The sequence below is a fragment of the Malania oleifera genome, chromosome 1, assembly GCF_029873635.1.
Source record: "Malania oleifera isolate guangnan ecotype guangnan chromosome 1, ASM2987363v1, whole genome shotgun sequence".
NCBI lineage: Eukaryota > Viridiplantae > Streptophyta > Magnoliopsida > Santalales > Ximeniaceae > Malania > Malania oleifera.
The window spans coordinates 37,660,706-37,678,365 of NC_080417.1; the positions used below are offsets into that span (position 1 = coordinate 37,660,706).

The 17,660-nt window shown below is 34.6% G+C and overlaps 1 protein-coding gene across 1 annotated transcript; it reads right to left on the minus strand.

The window, feature by feature from the left end:
• Positions 1 to 9,361: 9,361 nt before the first annotated feature.
• On the minus strand, positions 9,362 to 17,226 carry LOC131155919 (thioredoxin H1-like). Its single transcript, XM_058109374.1, has 4 exons — positions 16,936 to 17,226; positions 16,687 to 16,808; positions 9,791 to 9,913; positions 9,362 to 9,658 (listed from the first exon to the last, which is right to left on the minus strand). Exons 1-4 carry the CDS (start codon positions 17,162 to 17,164, stop codon positions 9,521 to 9,523), a joined length of 612 nt encoding a protein of 203 aa, XP_057965357.1. The 5' UTR covers positions 17,165 to 17,226; the 3' UTR covers positions 9,362 to 9,520.
• Between the last annotated feature and the right edge of the window lie 434 nt (positions 17,227 to 17,660).

The following is a 17,660-nucleotide window of genomic DNA, read 5'->3' on the forward strand; positions in this document are numbered from 1 at the left end:
AATAAAAATGAAAAGAAAATTAATGGACACATAATAAGAAACAGAAAAGGAAAGAATATTCCCAAATTTTACTTATATTCCTTTACTTTTTCACATTGGATGAAAAACACAAACTTCTGCAAGAGTAATTTCTTTCTAAATTACTGCATTCATATACAGTTTCATTATAATCTCATTGTATTCCATATTTTCATCCTATTCTCAAAAATAAGTATTCCACAAACTAAATGTAATCTTTCGAGGCAAGACATAAGCCTTAAGGTGTAGATGAGTGACCCTTTGGAGAATTTTATTTTCTAGATAAAACATTTAAAAACAAAAATATATATTTTAAACTAAGAAAATTGTAAATCAAATTAAAAAATCAAATATAATTTGTAAACTAATTGTTGACCATTCAAAAAACATCACTTGAATTTATTAAGTAATCATGCCAAGATATAATTATAACATTACAAATTTTAAAGTATTTTCATGATTTAAGATACAACTACCAATTATTTTGGAAGGGTTCGAGGTTCAAGTGTTATAGATATCAACTCATGTTAGGACATTCTTTTTTTGTAAAATAAGTGATAAAAATTTCTAGCACCTAGCTTGAGATTCACACACCCTAAAAGCATAAGTCTTAACTAAAAAGGCAAAAAGTTGTGCCTCTTGTACAAATGCACAAGTCTTAATTTAGAGTGCAGTCGCCTTTCTAGGATTTGCTATTTTAGACTGAGGCTTAAGATGTTTTGGGCATCCTGACTTGAAGCGAGCCTTGATATATATATATATATAATTGTTAGAATCTTACTATTTGCGATTCAATTCATAAGATTTGTATCATTTCCACAACAAAACAATTTGAATGTTACTAGAAAATCTAAAAACAATTGAATTGTTGCCGAATCTATCTCTGCACCATGTGAATAACAAATTGATTTGAATCCACCAATTCACACAATTCTAGACCTATAATATCCTTATAGACCCGAGTACCTTAAAATCCCTAAGAAAAAACATCTTTTTTTTTATTGCTTTTATTTGTACACGATTACCTTCCATACCATCTCTATAAAGTTTCATGCTAAAATGGAGGAGAAAATAGAACTTACTATCTTATGCTACCCTCACAAAACCACTCTTCATTCTTGAAGGCATACATGTTTTGTCATTGAGAAGGGGGCCAGAACACTCATGGCTAAGGTGATACTAATGTTTCGATGTGTTGATAAGATTCAAAAGTTTTTTTCTTTTAAGTAGTTTTCAATTATCACCATTTTTTAGGTTTATTATTTCTCCCTTCATAATTCAAGAAAGAATATGCATGAAATATTATTTTTTTAAAATCATTGATAAACACCAAAAGTTTAGCTTTTATTATTTTTTCTCAATTCCTTCCCTTAAACAACATAAAGTTTATTTTTTTTATTTGCATTTCTTGATTCATTCCCTTTTTTCATTTATCCAGGGAAATATACACATGAAATATGTTTTTTTATTGTCAAAATTTAAATGTATTTTATTATTTCATTGATTAATATATGTTTTTTTATTGTAAAAATTTAATTTTATTTCATTAGTCATAGGATTCAATTCGCTTCTCAATTCCCAAAATTGGAATTTCAATTCATGATACGAATCTCAATTTGACAACTCTGTGTGTGTGTGTGTGTGTGCATGTTGGCACAAATAGAGAATACCATTTAGTAGACAAAAATATTCTATCTTTCAAAAATGAGACAAACAATTACTGAAAAGAAAAAACTTGGACTGAGAGTACACAAAATTGCCTTTATAATATTTCTTTTAGATAGTAGTTGAACTTGAAACTTTTGCGCACGACCATTGAGATGGACTTTGTTTACGTTGCAAAGGATTACATAATTTCTCACAATAGAAGTATGAACGATTTATTATCAATCCGCCATTGAATTATTCTCATGTGTCCTTATCCAAAAATATACATAGCTAATAATCAAACATCATTACACAAAAATATAAACAAAACTCTAAAACAATTAAAATAAGTAACTTATAAGCAATGTGTGCACACGTGCACTAGAGAATTCTTCACCAATATAACAATATAATAATTTAATTAGTATACATCTTTTTATTATGCAATTTAAAATTTTAAATATTACTTTAATATTATATAAAATCAAGTGTTCAACAGTAATGTACCTGGACATGGAGAAAAATTTAGGTTCCACGTGATGAGGCTTGTACCTTTATTAAACCACATGTAGGTAACGGTCAATCCACTTCTCTGCTCCATGATAATTGGCATCCCTCAAGCCCTTTGTTCCTTAACTTCTCTTTTGAAACTTGGTCAGCAAAGCAATGTCAAAGTGGCTGCTATTATTATACAGAATAAGAACTGGAGCCAGAGACTCTTATATCAAGACTAAGTGACAGTGTATCTCAGATTTTCAATGATTTCACTCCTGATAAAACTGCAGGAGATAAAGCTGTATGGGACCCAAATTCCAATGGCATTCTCTCAATTGAGCTCGGAAATGTTTAAGACAATCTCCTCTGATAATTGGACAGTTGCAGTATGGTTTAAAAATCACATCCCTCAACAACCCTTCATTAGCTAGTTGATTATATTGAACAGAACTACTACTGTATAAATTGGTAAAATGGAGTAAGTAGCATTTTATATCAGGAAGCTGAGGAAACAAAGGACTGCCCTTTTTCCACCGCAGATGGTCAAAGGAAGTTTACAGCAGATCTTTAGCTACTTTTACAGCGACTAGAGAGGGACTGCCACAACTGGCAGATGGAGTTGCAATGGCTTACCTCTTTAATTCCAGTAATTCTAATTCATCACAGGTTTGCAAGCTAGTTGGGCAGCAGCAGCCTATCACTTATGGAAGACTAGAAATCACAATCTCTATGAAAACTCTTATGTAGACATCAATGCTACATTACAAAGAACTATCTTTGAAGTCGCAGGCAAACATATGGAGCTAAGAAAACTAAAGAGCTGAGAAAACTAAAAATCCTTTCTTTGCAATCCTCTATTAGCTTTGAGGCTGTATGCTTGTTAATCAGCCTCTATGTTTTGATGTACATTTCTCTTTTGCTTAATATATCTTTACTTTCCAAAGAAAAAGTAAATAAATATGCACACACACACACATAATCACATTTCTATGAAATATATCAAATCAGAGTTAATGTCTAGACAAAATTTACCTAATACTCAATTAAATTGAACTCTATTGTACCACCTACTTTATCCAAGCTACAGAACTCATAATACAATTTTTTTGAATTAAATCGGCATGATAAATCAAAAGAACTAGAAATATGAATAACCATCCTCAACTGGTCATGTTGCCAGTGATACAATTTCTAATCTCAATTTCACAAAATTTAAATGTTGTAAATACACACACACACACACACACACACACATTCAAAAACCAATTAAGCTAAAAACACGTCACATTTAGCTTTTTTCCCTTAATTTTGTCAATGAACAAACCATTGGGAAGGTTTCATTGTGTGGAGATTATGAAAATCAAACCACAATTATTTTGGTCTTAGGTAAACTATACAACAAATTACAACTTGGTCTGCAACATTAGACAATGCCCATTTGGGACCATTCTTAATAAAAGTGGTTATATGATGAAAAAGATTTTAGGTCATACTTTCATAATTAATTTATAGAATTTAGTAATTTAGTTAGAAAATCCCATTCATGGAGTTGAAATTTAATTCTAAACCGAAAATTTCTTCACAACAAAAGTTTATTGCCAAAGCTTTCTCCAAGTTAACTTTAATGAAAATCACACTCCAAACAAGTTATTATAAGTAATATTATAGAGAGGAGCAATTTGCACTTCAGAAAAGCCACTAGCACTCCACTTTTATTTTTAATGTTTTTTTTTTTATAACAAAAGAAGATGTCATTAATTGAAAAAGAATTTACAAGAGGGAGACTGAGAGATCCCAAGCCACACTGAGACACTTCAAGAAAAAACAAAACACATAAAAATGCCCAAGAAAAAAGTCATCAAGTCAATGTGTTCCTCCAACCTCTTTGAAACTCCTGAAAGTTTGCCTCTATAAAAAATCCATACCCGACACACCACACAAAGGCCAAATATTTTATTTTTTCCCAAACCAGCATCTGATTTAATTTTTTTCTCAGAAAATATCTGAGTATTACGTTTCATCCATAAACCCCATAATAATGAGAAAAAGCCACACTTTTATAAAAGTTGCTTTGTCCTTTCTTCTACCAAAGCCTACGAAGGAAATTCCTAAAAAGTCTTCCAACGAGGGAGGACAAACCCAGCTTTCTCCCATAACGCCAAAAGGCATATTCCAAATACTCCAAGCAAATTCACATAACAAAAGAAGGTGAGAACTTGTCTCAGAATTCTTGAAACAGAGCACGCATACATCAGGAGAGTGAGTCTTCACAGGTATCCTAATTTGCAACAAATTAATTGTATTTATCTTATTAAACACAACCAACCAAGTGAAAGCCTTTATTTTAGGGGGAACCTTAGCCTTCCAAATAGTAGAGTACAGTGAGAAAGAACGAGCAAATTTGTTCCATGATTTTCACTTTGTAAGGGAGAAGAAAAAAGGGAAAGAACGAGCAAATTCGTCATTTCCATGTTTGAGAAAAAAAGGAGAGCTGGTGGCCTTTTCAGATTGGGAATAGCACCTCCCATTTTATATTCAAAAATTTTTTTTATTTCAAAGCTGATGCAAACAATCTTATAGCAAAATTGAGTCAGTTCCTGTAAACCTAAACATATTTATAACTTGTATCAATCAATCTTTATTGAGAAATATATATTTCAAAACCTAAACATATTTCCATGGACAAGTTCATAGTTCTATCTAATTTTTACTACAGTTTCATCTTGGATCATTATTTTAAAAAATCACTCACTTGCAACCACTCATGTGTAATACATGTGAAAAGAATTATTAGTATATTAAAAAGGATGAATGCGAAAACACAAAAATAAGTGGAGCACAACCTACAAATAGAAATATTAGCACTAAATTCGATATTCACCTTTATAGCAAACAGAGTTATAGTAGCAATACGATGCAAATGAAGTTTTGCAATAAGGTATTCGACAAGCCGTGAGTTCCTTTTTTTCTTCTTCAAGCTGCTGCAGTTCTGCCAGTCTTTGAGCCCATGCTTTTTACCTTGCAACTGCAGCCATATTACACATTATGCATTTAAAATTATTATTCCTTTGGCCTCTTTGATTCTGCCTGCATGTGGTACAAACCCAGTTCACAAACATAAGCTTCTCTATTACGACGCCTAAGCAATTAGGCTCACTGTGTTGTCAATAATTGTTTAGAGGCAAAGGAATTTATGAGAGCATCCTAATTAAAGGATGAACTGAAAAAAATAAAAATAAAGGCAGATGTGCAACTGGCTATGGAAAAGCAGCGACATTTGCCAAGATTCTACAAGGAGATGAAGAATAGGAAACATATCATATAGTTTTCCTATTTTTTATGGTACCAACTCCCATTAATCTTAGAGAAACACATAAATGCCCATATCCAAATAGCATGGTGTCAACAAAGAATTGATTCGGCAGAGTTTGAAACACCACATATGGTAACTGTAGCCATTGAAATGGTTAAACAGCAGATATTTTCAACCAGAAATTTCATATTTTAAGTAGGAAGCAAAGAGCATGACACACAACATTCTCTACATTGACATTGTCAAACAACTGAAAGGGATGTAGACTTGGTACCTCATTTTTTTTGGGGTACAAAATGCCATGGGTTTGAAACTTAAAATTCTGCCGCCCCGCCTATGACTTTTGTTCTCAGAGCAATAAGAATGGATCGATAGAGGTCAATTAGGGACATAATAAACTCTTTCATTTTATAATATGAGATACAATAGTGCTGCCAAAAAAGTCTTTTTCTTTACAGGCTAAACCCACCATATGAAGGCAATACTTTAGTCACTAAGTTAAGTAGGTCATTTATCATCACACAAAGAAAAACAAATGGGATCCATCCCATGGATGGATTTTAGATGTAACACTATTTATAAGCAAAACCAATCAAACAAATCAACAAGCTATGATATTGGATCATGGAATATTCAAGAAACCATTCATATGACAGAATATGTATCACGAGCACAAGGGCTATAGGCTTTAGCTCAATTAGGTAGTGCACCTCGTTCATGTGCATTAATGTTTTTCAAGGCTATCCGTCGTAAAAAAGAACTTAGTTATGAGTCGCAGCAACAACTGGTAAATTCAAACCTACAATTTTACTCAAGAAAAAAATTGGCCAGAAAAGTGAGGCAGCCAAAATATTTACATTCTAAGCAGCCATTTCAAAAGATAACTGCCTTCAATGCTCACTTGCTTCTAAACTACAAATGAACTTTTTAGTTTACAAATATGATGGTTATATTTCCAGTTAACTGAAAAAACTAAATCAAGTATATCCTTAAATCTTGATAAAATTCCTGACCAAGTTGATAAGATAAATTCCTTCCCCTCAATGTTTTAAAAGGCACATGAAGGCCTGCCTAAAGACAAGGAATGGCTAGCAATGTTTAAAACACCAAACTCCTGTAAAGTGTAACACAATACAGCAATGCTTACTCATTTGCTCAAAATGGGTGTTGTGCTTTTCTTACATTAAAACTTACAGAGTTTGGAGTTGTGAAATTTAAATTAGATTTAGTTAGTAAACTAGGTCCAACAAAATTTAGCCACTTGTATACATGAAAGGATTAAGGAATGCTCCGCTCTAAACCAAGTAAAAATCTAAGGTCTTGAACATAAACCTCTCTAAAACAATTGAGAGTTGCATCTAGGATCATGAACATCATTTAAATTTTGTCATGTTATGATTATTTTCTAGCATGGTTCAGACTTGAATCAATTTAAGATTGTGTTTAGAATGACCAACAAGTAGTTGCAAATTGTATTTGAATTATTTTTCAAATTTTACTTGTAATCTTCTTAGTCATAGTAGTTAAACAGTATCATTGACAAAAAAACATTAGGTTTTTTAAATTTTTACTTGTAATTTTCTTAGTCGCAGAAGTTAAACAGTATCACTGACAAGAAACATTCACTTTTTTAAAAACAAAAAATCATAATAATTAAGAAAGAAATCTAGTTCCTTTTTTATTTGATCAACAGAACTAAAGGTGATTTTGAGCCTTTTCACAACACCAATCATGGTTATAATCAACTAGGACTCCAGCTTATGCATTTGGATATTGGATTCTCATCTATTGAATTTGTCATTGTTCAAGGTTATCAAATTATTTGAATTGAAATGAACATCGAATTTTAAATTACACTAAAGTTGTAAATTAAATCTGAGAGATTTTCCTTTGTTTGTTGTTGAGTTGGAGTATCTTGTGTGTTTGACTTTATATGCTGCTTTAATTCATTTGGATGTGCTTGAATTGGAAGTCCCTGGTTTTGAGTTGAACTTCACAGATGATGCAAATAATTATTTTATACATACATGGTCTGATTAGTTTTGGTTAGACTGCCACTTACTAAGCCTGTGTTAATTGATTCTTTCCTTCACATTTTGCAATTTTGAACAGCTGTATGCATGGGGCACCTCAGGCAGTGCAGTGACAGTGATATTCATCTATTTATTTTAGATTTGAAGAGTCAGGTTCATTAATTCTTTAATTGGATTTTAAATAAATAGTTGAGTTCTATTTTCTTAGATTCAGAAATAGTTACTGGATTTTTCTTTGTTTATTTTAAGAGTTGGACATTGTTCTTCTGAAAACTTGAGGCTTCCACTATTTGTAAAGCTAGAACTATTTAATTTATGACTTAGAGATTAGTTTTTGTTATCAATTGAGGATTTTTTAACTGCTTGTTTGATTCAGGCCCTACAGATATGAAGCGTCATGATGGTCCTATTATTGGAAGGCATTGCACATACATGGCAAGAAGGTTATGAGAAAAATAAAGTTCTCCAGGCATCAAAATGGAACTACAGAGCTGTATAGAAAAGAGAATACACACCAGTATGAATGACTGGCACTGCCTCATCCGCTTCTTCTAAGATTCCTTGCTTTAACACTTCCTTTGTTAGGCCCATTCAGAAGTACTGAATTGTCTGCAGCAAAAGGTGCTGCAATATCATAATTGTAGGCTTAACTTATTTATGAATTAATTGACTAAGCAAAATCATAGGGAGAAAATAAATTTTAATAAAATTCACAAAACAAGTTCTGCTTAAACAACATTTGAAACACAACTTACATCTAAGAACCTTCAGGCACAGAAACATAGAACAAAATCTAAAACCCCAATTTGTGGAAAAGATTAAAGAAGAGAGAAATAGAGCAGTCACTTTACAAACCTGGTGGTCAGAAGCTTGCCCTCTTTCTGCAACGCTTATCTCCAGGCCTTCTCTTTGGAAATCAAGTCTCTGTCAAACTGTGGAAATAGCTTGCAGCCAGCGTCTAACAAAATTAACGATGAAATGACCAGAAGAAATCCAGAGCTTGGATCAGACCAATAAGGTTGCGGGAATCGTTGCCAGCCAGGAACAAGAACTGTGGCACACAGTGGTCCATAGCAGGGGACCAACTAAGGTCCTCAAAGAATTGCATCCCATAATTCCCTCTCTACCTCTCAGTGCAAGAAAGAATTTTGGGCAATGAAAATAATGACTCTGGATGCATGGAGTATAGGTGCCCCCAAATGCATTGGTTACCATCCCAAGTTGCCCAAAATAATACAAAAACCTCTGGACCTAGTTTATGGTGGGCTTGAGGTCTGGTGGCATTTACTGCATTAAGCCTTGCAATCCACATTTGCAGAGTCATCCCTAGGCTTGTCGGACCAACTTTGTTTGAACATAAACCAAACAATAATTACTACATTCAACAAATTAAATTAAAAGCTCAATGATCACACTGATCTAATATGCATTGTTTTAAGTAACTTTAGGTGCTTGTAGGTGCTTAATCTTCTAAATAAAATACTCAGACCAGTCAAATCGTAACAGTGCTAGAGTAGCCCAAGCTCAACCTAAATTCAAGTTAGAACTAAGATTTTTGTCCATACCCCTAATTTTTGGACCATAGGAACTAGTCCTGCAGCTTCTTTCAAACTCATGTGTGGAAGGATGCAGCAAATCCCTGTCAAGACAACCCTAAACCAATAAAATATCCAATAAAACATATGCTTATACAAAGCCGGCTCAAACAAATAAAAATTGAAGCAGCAGCAGGCCCAACGTACATTCCACTGCTCCTAGGAATTATAGCACCACATAACGCCATCCAATTACATCTAAAGCAAAAAATTAAAGATAAATAAACAAATAAACAATGTTATTCCATAGAAGAGGCAAATGGGCAAACCATAGCATGAGCTTTTATTTAATAGAAACAACAAATCCACACAAGAAGATCTGGCAACTACAAAATAAATACAAAACTCAAGTCCACATTAATAGCATCATAGTGATACTTTTATCCTGCACCATAAGCAATATGAGAAGCTTATCCTAATCAGGCAGTGGACTGGTGTTTCTCAAGTGTGAGTTGCAAGTCTTCTGTCTTTGCTCCCACAACTCTACTCAAGATTTTCCCCTCTTTCATGAAAACAAAAGTTGGCATTGCCTCAATATCCAAATCAGCAGCAACTGACTGCAACAAGAATATAAATTCACACATAACTGGCAGTGTCTGCTTTAAAGAATTTTAATTTTTTATTTTATTTTTTTATTTTAAATATAGTTTTTAGGGTGAGGAAAAAAAGAAAGTTTAGTTTATTCTTACCTTCAATTCATCTACATCCACCTTCAAGAACGTCACACTGGGGAATTTTTCAGCCAACTCTACAAAAAATGGTGCAATGAAACGGCATGGTGCACACCATGAAGCAGTGAAATCAACTACCAACTGTATCAAATACACAGAAATATATTTTTAAGGAAATAATATAAGAGAATAATAAAATCTCTCTGAGCAAAATGCTAAATTTTAGAAGAAAAAAAACCCAAAAAAAAAAACAAAAAACAAGTTTCCATAGCCAAAAATAAACACCTATGCACTCTCCTTGTTCATGGCATAAAAAAACACTTTACCAGTAGACATAAATGCAAATAAATTCAAATATAGGTAGAACTGTAGCCTTGATGGCCTTAAATTTATTTTCTGCCCTGCTATTTCTTAGATTTAAATACTTCCCAGACAATGAAGTAATAATTCTAGCAGTGATAAGGAACGGGAAAAATTCGTTTATTTTCTCTCAGAACTAGGGGAAATGGACCCTCTCCAATATTTTTTCTATTCGCTATTTTCCTGTAACCATTGATGTGATCAATAAGAAAAGAAACCTTCAAGGCTGTTATCTAGGATCTTGTCCAGACTACATGAAATCAACACCCATTTTTTAAGGAAGCCCTGTGAGTCCCACTGAATGCATAAAGAGTAAAGACTTACCCCTCACAATTTAAACCAGTATTTTTTAGGTAATAAAAGAAGGCATATAAGATTGAGAAAGAGAAGTTACAACCTAAGGGGGCAAGAGGTCCATCTGGAAAAAAATAAAATAAAAAAAAAACAACAAAAAATAATAATAATCAAAAAGTACTACTAACCAAGAAAACCCTTTTTCAATCCCTTTCCGTCATAATTCACCGAACACTTTAGATTCGCAAGCTCCCTCTGACCATTCTTCACTTTATACTTACCCCCATCACACATTTTTAAATCCAATTTATCCATTATATCTTGGGCTTCTCAGTCTTTCCTAGAAATCTCCTCCATTAGTTGTAGGTAAAAAATTCCATCATTGCACTGCAGTTTATAACCCAACCCATTATTCTTGAAAAGAGTAACCCCCTCCAATCCTTCCAACAGGGCAGGTTGTACAAATGATAGGTCCCCAAGAACATCACAGGAATCAGAAGCATATCATATTGTTCCTGAATCTTATCCAACAACAAACCACCATCACAGTCAAATTCACTGATATAATCATTATCGTTATCTGAGAAAAATCTCCCCATTTCTTAGCCTCCTTTCCTTTGCTAACTCCATCACTTGCTATATCCTTCATCTTAGCAAATGTATCTTCCACAATGCTCAACTCTCCTTTAGAATCTCTCTTTATAATCGTTGGCCTTATCTCACCGGAATGCTTTTTTTTGCTTCATATAATTTCTTCATTTCTGCACCAATCATTGCAGCCTTCTGACGAGCATACACCTTAGGACCCTTAGGATTTTCAGAATTAAATCCTGAAACACCAGATTTCCTACCCAATCCATCTTCTTCTTTTTTATCAATCCTGTCAACACCAGCCTCTAATCCCTCTGCAAAACCAGAATCAACAGCCAAACTGACACTTATATTATTATCATCATTTTCTTCACAAACTGATGTCAAAACCAAATTAAAATCATCCTGAATACACTCTGAAAGTTGGTCCATTCCATGTTTATTTTGGAGAGCTGGAGAGAGATTTTGCAGTTCGTTAACATCTTGCTGAACACCCACCTCTTCTGTATGTAAATTTTGGATAGGAAAGTGGGCTCATTCAGAAACAGGTTCATGCAAGGGAAGGGCCTGAACGCCTATCCTCGCCCTGGGCCTTTTTACATACGAGGCCTGTGAAAGCCCCAGTTTATAAGAGACTTCTTTTGAATCCAGAGAATGGCCCATCGCATTCTTGTCAAAACACGGGGCCTGTTCTACTAAATGGCTGAACTGTGTTAAAAAAGAAGCACCACCTTTCTTGCAAAGACCCAAATCCAGGATGAGTACCAGATGACCAGGTCCGACTTCTTAGGGCTCATCACCCCTATAACAGTCCTAGTTGCCTCTGCAATATTAGCAGCAACCACTCGAACCCTATTTCCCTGCATCTTATGGATGTTCACGTCCAATCTAGCGACACTGTACTCTGGTAACAGCACCCATGATTCCTTCAATCACAGATCAGCCCTGCACCTAAGATACAATGTTTCTGATTGTGGACTATTTGAGCAGCATTCGCCTATCTTTCCTTCCATCACCACCTTACTCCATGATCTGGAAACTGAAGTGCTCGCAATGCCTGCTCCTTCAAAGTCGTGACGAATTTCCTTCACAAATTTACAGAACTCATTCCCAAAGCTTTGCCATCCAATTCCTTTTACTCCTCCAGGACTGAACATCAAATAATTCTTACCCTTCCCCCCTCAGCCCTAATTCCAAAATCTTCCCCACCCTCATCCAGTTCATCGCCATCCACCAATGGAGGTATCCCTCGTGAACACTTCTGAAGCCACTTTCCAACCGAACGAAAGTTGATAGACTATTAGGGAGCCAGGAAATTGCCTCCTTTGCAAATTTAACCCACTTATTTCAAGAAACGTTATTCTCAAGCACACACAGTAAAGACCCCCCCCCCCCCTATCCAATGATTTTCCTTCAATCTGCACCAAACGCTTTAACGTCACCTCCTGCTAACACAGACATAGCTGTGTTCACCCGAGGATGAGAGAGTTTTTACGCTAAAGAAAAAGAGACCCATCCTTAGTTTTTAATAGTATCTGAAGTTTGGAATTGCTGAAGATAAGAAGAAGAAGTTTCGATTTCAAACCCTAGTAAAACTTCGAACAAGCCTTCAAAGGACAGCTTTCGAGTCTTAGAAGAAGATGACCTTTGAACAAAGAAAAATAAGTAGAATCTTCAACGATGAAGCTTTGAACAGTTGAACTTGCTAGGGCTTGCAAGATGGAGCTTTGAGAACAAGGAAGGAGCAGTCAAAGCTGCTAGGGCTTGCGAGATGGAGCTTTGAGATCAAGCACGGAACAATCAAACCAAAACATCCGTAATAATTTAAGATAGTATTCATATCAATCTCTTGCTAATAATTCATTTTAAAATATATAATAAATAAATTCTTGAAAAGGGAAAGGAGAAGAGGAATTGGAAAAGAAATTTTTTTCAAAAACCATTAAATCAATTATCACAAAACGAAATCAGGCCTGTTTTGGTCAGATTAGTTTTTTGAACAAAATTCTTATTTATCTATTCCTAAATCAATTCACTTCTTATAATTTTTTTGTTTCAAACTCCAAAATTAGATTAAAAAAAAAAAAAAAAAAACTCAATTGCAATCAATTCTTTTCTCATTCAAAGGCTTTCAAATGAAACCTTGCATAATGCACCAAAAGTAAATGAAAGGAAAAAAGAAGAAGAAGAAGAAGAAGAATACCATAGCCTAATTGAACCACATGCATTATTCATTTTCCACATTTGTTTCCTTGTTTAGGATGAGCAAACAATAAACTTTCATGAATCCCCACCGATGGGAGTCTCAGGAGACAAGAATCTTTGGTCATCAATTGAAACCAAACAAACGTAATAAAAATCCTTTCACCCATATCTCTGTCTCAAGCCTAAAATAGAGAAACAAGAAAGCCAATGCCCACAAAGACTAAGCATCACAAAGCCCCACCACAAACACCATGTACCATTTCTATTCCCACACCACACAGTAAGTTGAAAGTCAGTGCAATGCAAAACCATTGTTCATATATCAATAAAAAAGCACGCGATCAATAAAGCAAGTTAACGAGCTATCAAACCTCCATAACAATCTCCAAAAACGTATTATAAATACAAGAGAAAGAAAAAAAAAATCAGACTAAGAACAAGCAAAACAAAGACCCCAAAAAAAAAAAACAACATAAATGTGTTAATTGTGTTCTTCCCATTAAAATCTATCAAATCTCCATAACAATCACAAACATATTATAAATGCAAGAGAAAGCAAATCAAATAAAGTTAAGAACAAGCCAAACAAAGACCCAAAAAAAACAACATAAATGTGTTAATCATGTCTTTCCCATTAAAATATATTTATTGAACATAAAAAATACCTACCATGGCTTTTACTTGGTGCCTATGTGGCTCCTAGGAGCCCACTAGATGCCAGTGGAGGGAAGAACCAAGCACCACGCATGCTTCCTCCTTCCTTAATTACATTTGGGGTTTGTTTAAACTAAAGAAACAAAGAAACAAAGCATTTGGACCACAGAGATGGTGATTGCTTCTCAGGTGCATAGTGACAGTGCTGACTCAAATGATACCCATGATTGATAATAGTTGTCTGATTTTGATTACACCTCAGGAATAGAGTTAGTATATTGCCTTGCTTTAACAGAAGTTGTAGTTGTGAAGTGACAATGCAGACTCAAATGACAGCCATGATCAATAAAGAACCTGGTTTAAATTACACCTCAGGAATAGATCAGTATGTTGCCTTCATTTAGCATGAAGGTTGTAAACGGTTGTTGGGGTTTTGGCTGTAGTGACAGCTGCGTAGTTACTCTCAGAATGTTAAGAGATGATCCTGACAAATTTAATGACAACCATTTGAATGATGACTGTGAAAAGAGTGGCATCAAGTGGTGGCAAAACTGAGGTTGGTGTCAATGACTGAAAGGTGAAGAAGTATGGTCATGACTATGGTAGTCATTGTGGTTGTCAACTGACTCAACTAATTGGCTCACAAAGGCATAGCATCTGTCATTGCAATGGCCAAAGATTACATAGGGAGTGTGGAGTGGTACTGATGGCAGTCTAATCATGAGTACTGTAACAAGACTTGGTCTTAGTAGTCAAAACAAAGGAAATGAATTCTACCTAGAACCAAATATCTACTTTTTTTTTCGATGAGCAAATATCTACTATATTCAATATACTTACCCTACAAGACTAGTATCCCTACTCAAACTAAATAAGAATTGGTGTCTCCAGAATTATTCTTCTCTTTTTTAGGTCAAGCCTAGTTGCATATAGTATTTGCATCATGCAATGACGAATTTTTATGACTCCTATTCAAGCACATGTTCTTCCCTTATAACTGCAAGACAATAAAACATGTCCATTTTATAGCTATCCATTTGTCCAACACCTTAAGCATCATGTAGTCTATTGCCAAGCCTTTTTTCTCTTTAAAATCAAAATTGTCTCCACTGAATGATAGCTCAGTTGCCACATGGTGCCTATTTGTTTCTGATAGGAAAATCCCAAGAATGCCCTTACAAATGCTCCACAAATAAATAGGTGCAGTTTGAAGTCACGTGAATGGATATTTTATAGGCTTTTGTTATTGTCGTGTGAAAACTTATCTTCAAATGAGCCTCAAGATTTGCTAGTCTTAATTTTCCAATGCATCTTCATCTCCAAACAATACCACTTCAAAAATTGCTGAAGAGCAAGAGCAACATCAACAACCTATGGAAGTGGTTACCACTCTTTTCCCCAAGGTTAAGAGTAAGAGATTGTCAAGAGAGGAACTGCAGCCAAAAGATCCTCTTAGATAAGATCATGACTTACGATTGATGGAAATTTGAGTGTGTGGAGAGGATAAATGGACAGCGCCAAGGTGGATCAATTATTTATGCTTATGCATTGTCATGCGACTGCTCAATAGACAAGGTTGAGTCCTCCTTGTACCAGGTGTTGATTGCATCAATTGGAATCCTCCCTTAACCAATCAACAAGTAATTTCACCTCAAATCAGCAGCAAGGATTAACAATAGGATGAAATCTTCAAGTTCCATGTGATAGTCATTACAGAAGGTAAGAACAAAGCCATACCTTCAATTTAAAGAAAAAAATTTTGTGCTCTTAAATATGCAAGAACAGGCTCTCTTGGTCATGTTTCTTCTCTTTCGTATTCTTGTGCGCACCAACCTTCAGGAAAGAGCAGTAACCTCCTCCATAGGTTCTTAAGATTGCTCTAGCTCTTAGCAAGAAAGAGATGAGGACACCATTGAAGGATTCAATGATTGGAAAATCTAGGGTCTGAATGGAGATCATTTTTCATAGTGAAACCAATAAGTAATATCCATGTACATGGGTTCAAATTTCCACCATACACATGGATTTGTAGGGGGCATCTTTGGGATTTTCCAAGAGGAAATGAATAGGTGAATGGCGTGTGGCCACTGAGCTAGCATTAGTGAAGGCATTTTTTTATTCAAAAAGGGGGAATATTAACACAGGGGGACATTATTTTGTAAAATTTGTTTTTTAGTTCTCTGTAAGTCTGTAACTGAAAGGGAATCTGCTGCACTGCTTTGTCTGTTAGGGAATCCTTTTCTATTTCTTTTCTGATTTTTCTCCAACTGTGTAACAAGCTGTGATTCCCTTCTTTTGATTGTATATATATTCATGAGAGATATCAATAAATAATCAAAAGGAGAGAAACAGCCTCTCTGCAGCAATGCTTTTCTGATAGGGAAGACATCTCAAAAGATCACATGGCACAGAAAAACGCATGGAACAAACTACTGATTCAATGATGCCTTGCCTGCATTATGATGGCCATGGATGGCATGTAGATGACATCAATGCACTCATAAGTAATAATTGAAATAGTTAAATTTTAAAGTGACATGATAATAATAGAATCAAAATAGCAAGTTCAGTGGCTGCCAAAATAATTTACCCAATCACTGTTATGTTGTTTTTAATGGATCGTCAAGGAAAGTTCGACCATCAAAATGAGAAAAATTAAATTTCATGACCAACACAAAATCAAGTAATTTATGTGAGCACTGTTAAAACTTGACCAAGCAAAACCAAAATAAATAAATAAATCAATCAGCAGAAGGGGCATAAAAACCGAAGAGCAAATAACCAAGAAAAAAAAAAAACAACAGAAATACCAGTTTCTTAGAATCGTTGCCCTTCTGCAGCTGTTCGTTCCAGGCCTCCAGAGTGTGGCAACTGATCACTTGTCCTCCCACTGCCACTTCTGCCTCAGTTCCGAAAGCCCTCGCGAAATATCCTAAAAACAAAAAAGTTTCATACATATATCACAATCGGAACGAAAAAATATTCAGGCATGAGCCCATAAAGTACGAAAACCCAAAACCATAGCTTGTGGAATGAGATATAGGAGTCGGGGAGCACACCCACTGTTCCTAAGTTTGCTTTCGTTATGCGAGGCTCACAGCTGGGCCTTCTCTCTGAAAATCGAGTGTCCGACAAATTGTGAAAATAGCTAGCAGCCGACATCCTCGGAGATTGCAGGTGAGATGACGCGAAGAGACACCGGACCTCGGGTCCCTGCCCCGGCGAGATACGGCATGCTAGGGTTCTAAACAGTGGACCCGCTCGAATCCTCAGGGCACGGAGTCCCATTTCGCTCCTCGCAGGTATATTTTCAACCAAGAGGCCGCGCGCATTCCCATTTTGTTGAGGGTTCAATTTTTAAAAAGTATCGATTTAATTCTGATTTTAAAAAATTGACAAACTAACATTACATCTAATAGTAAATGTGTAAGTGTTTTAAAAAATTAAATATGAGAAGAGATTTGTGAGAGTTTTGATATTTTAAGGAAAATTTTAAATTTTTAAAAGTTTAGGGATCCTTTTAAACTTTTGAAATCTAACGAAAAGTCAGCATCATTTTATTAAACGTTAGAAAAGGGGTCATTATCTTTTATTCTATATATTTTTTATTTTTAATTAAAATTAAAAAACAATATTTTATACTTGAGGTATTATATAAATACATTTTAATATTAAAATATACTTTTTTTTAGATTATTACAAATATAATTGGTATGTGTGTATGTATATATCTAATATATATATATATATATATATATATAAGCAAAACACTATTCTCTTATTA

What these genes read in the sequence shown, in the direction of transcription:
- LOC131155919 (XM_058109374.1), bottom strand. Translation starts at nt 17,164, where the DNA reads ATGGGACTCCGTGCCCTGAGGATTCGAGCGGGTCCACTGTTTAGAACC. An exon ending in GCAACGATTCTAAGAAACTG is followed by an intron (nt 9,914 to 16,686) that starts GTATTTCTGTTG and finishes TATTTGATACAG; the next exon opens with TTGGTAGTTGATTTCACTGC. An exon ending in TGGATGTAGATGAATTGAAG is followed by an intron (nt 9,659 to 9,790) that starts GTAAGAATAAAC and finishes TTCTTGTTGCAG; the next exon opens with TCAGTTGCTGCTGATTTGGA.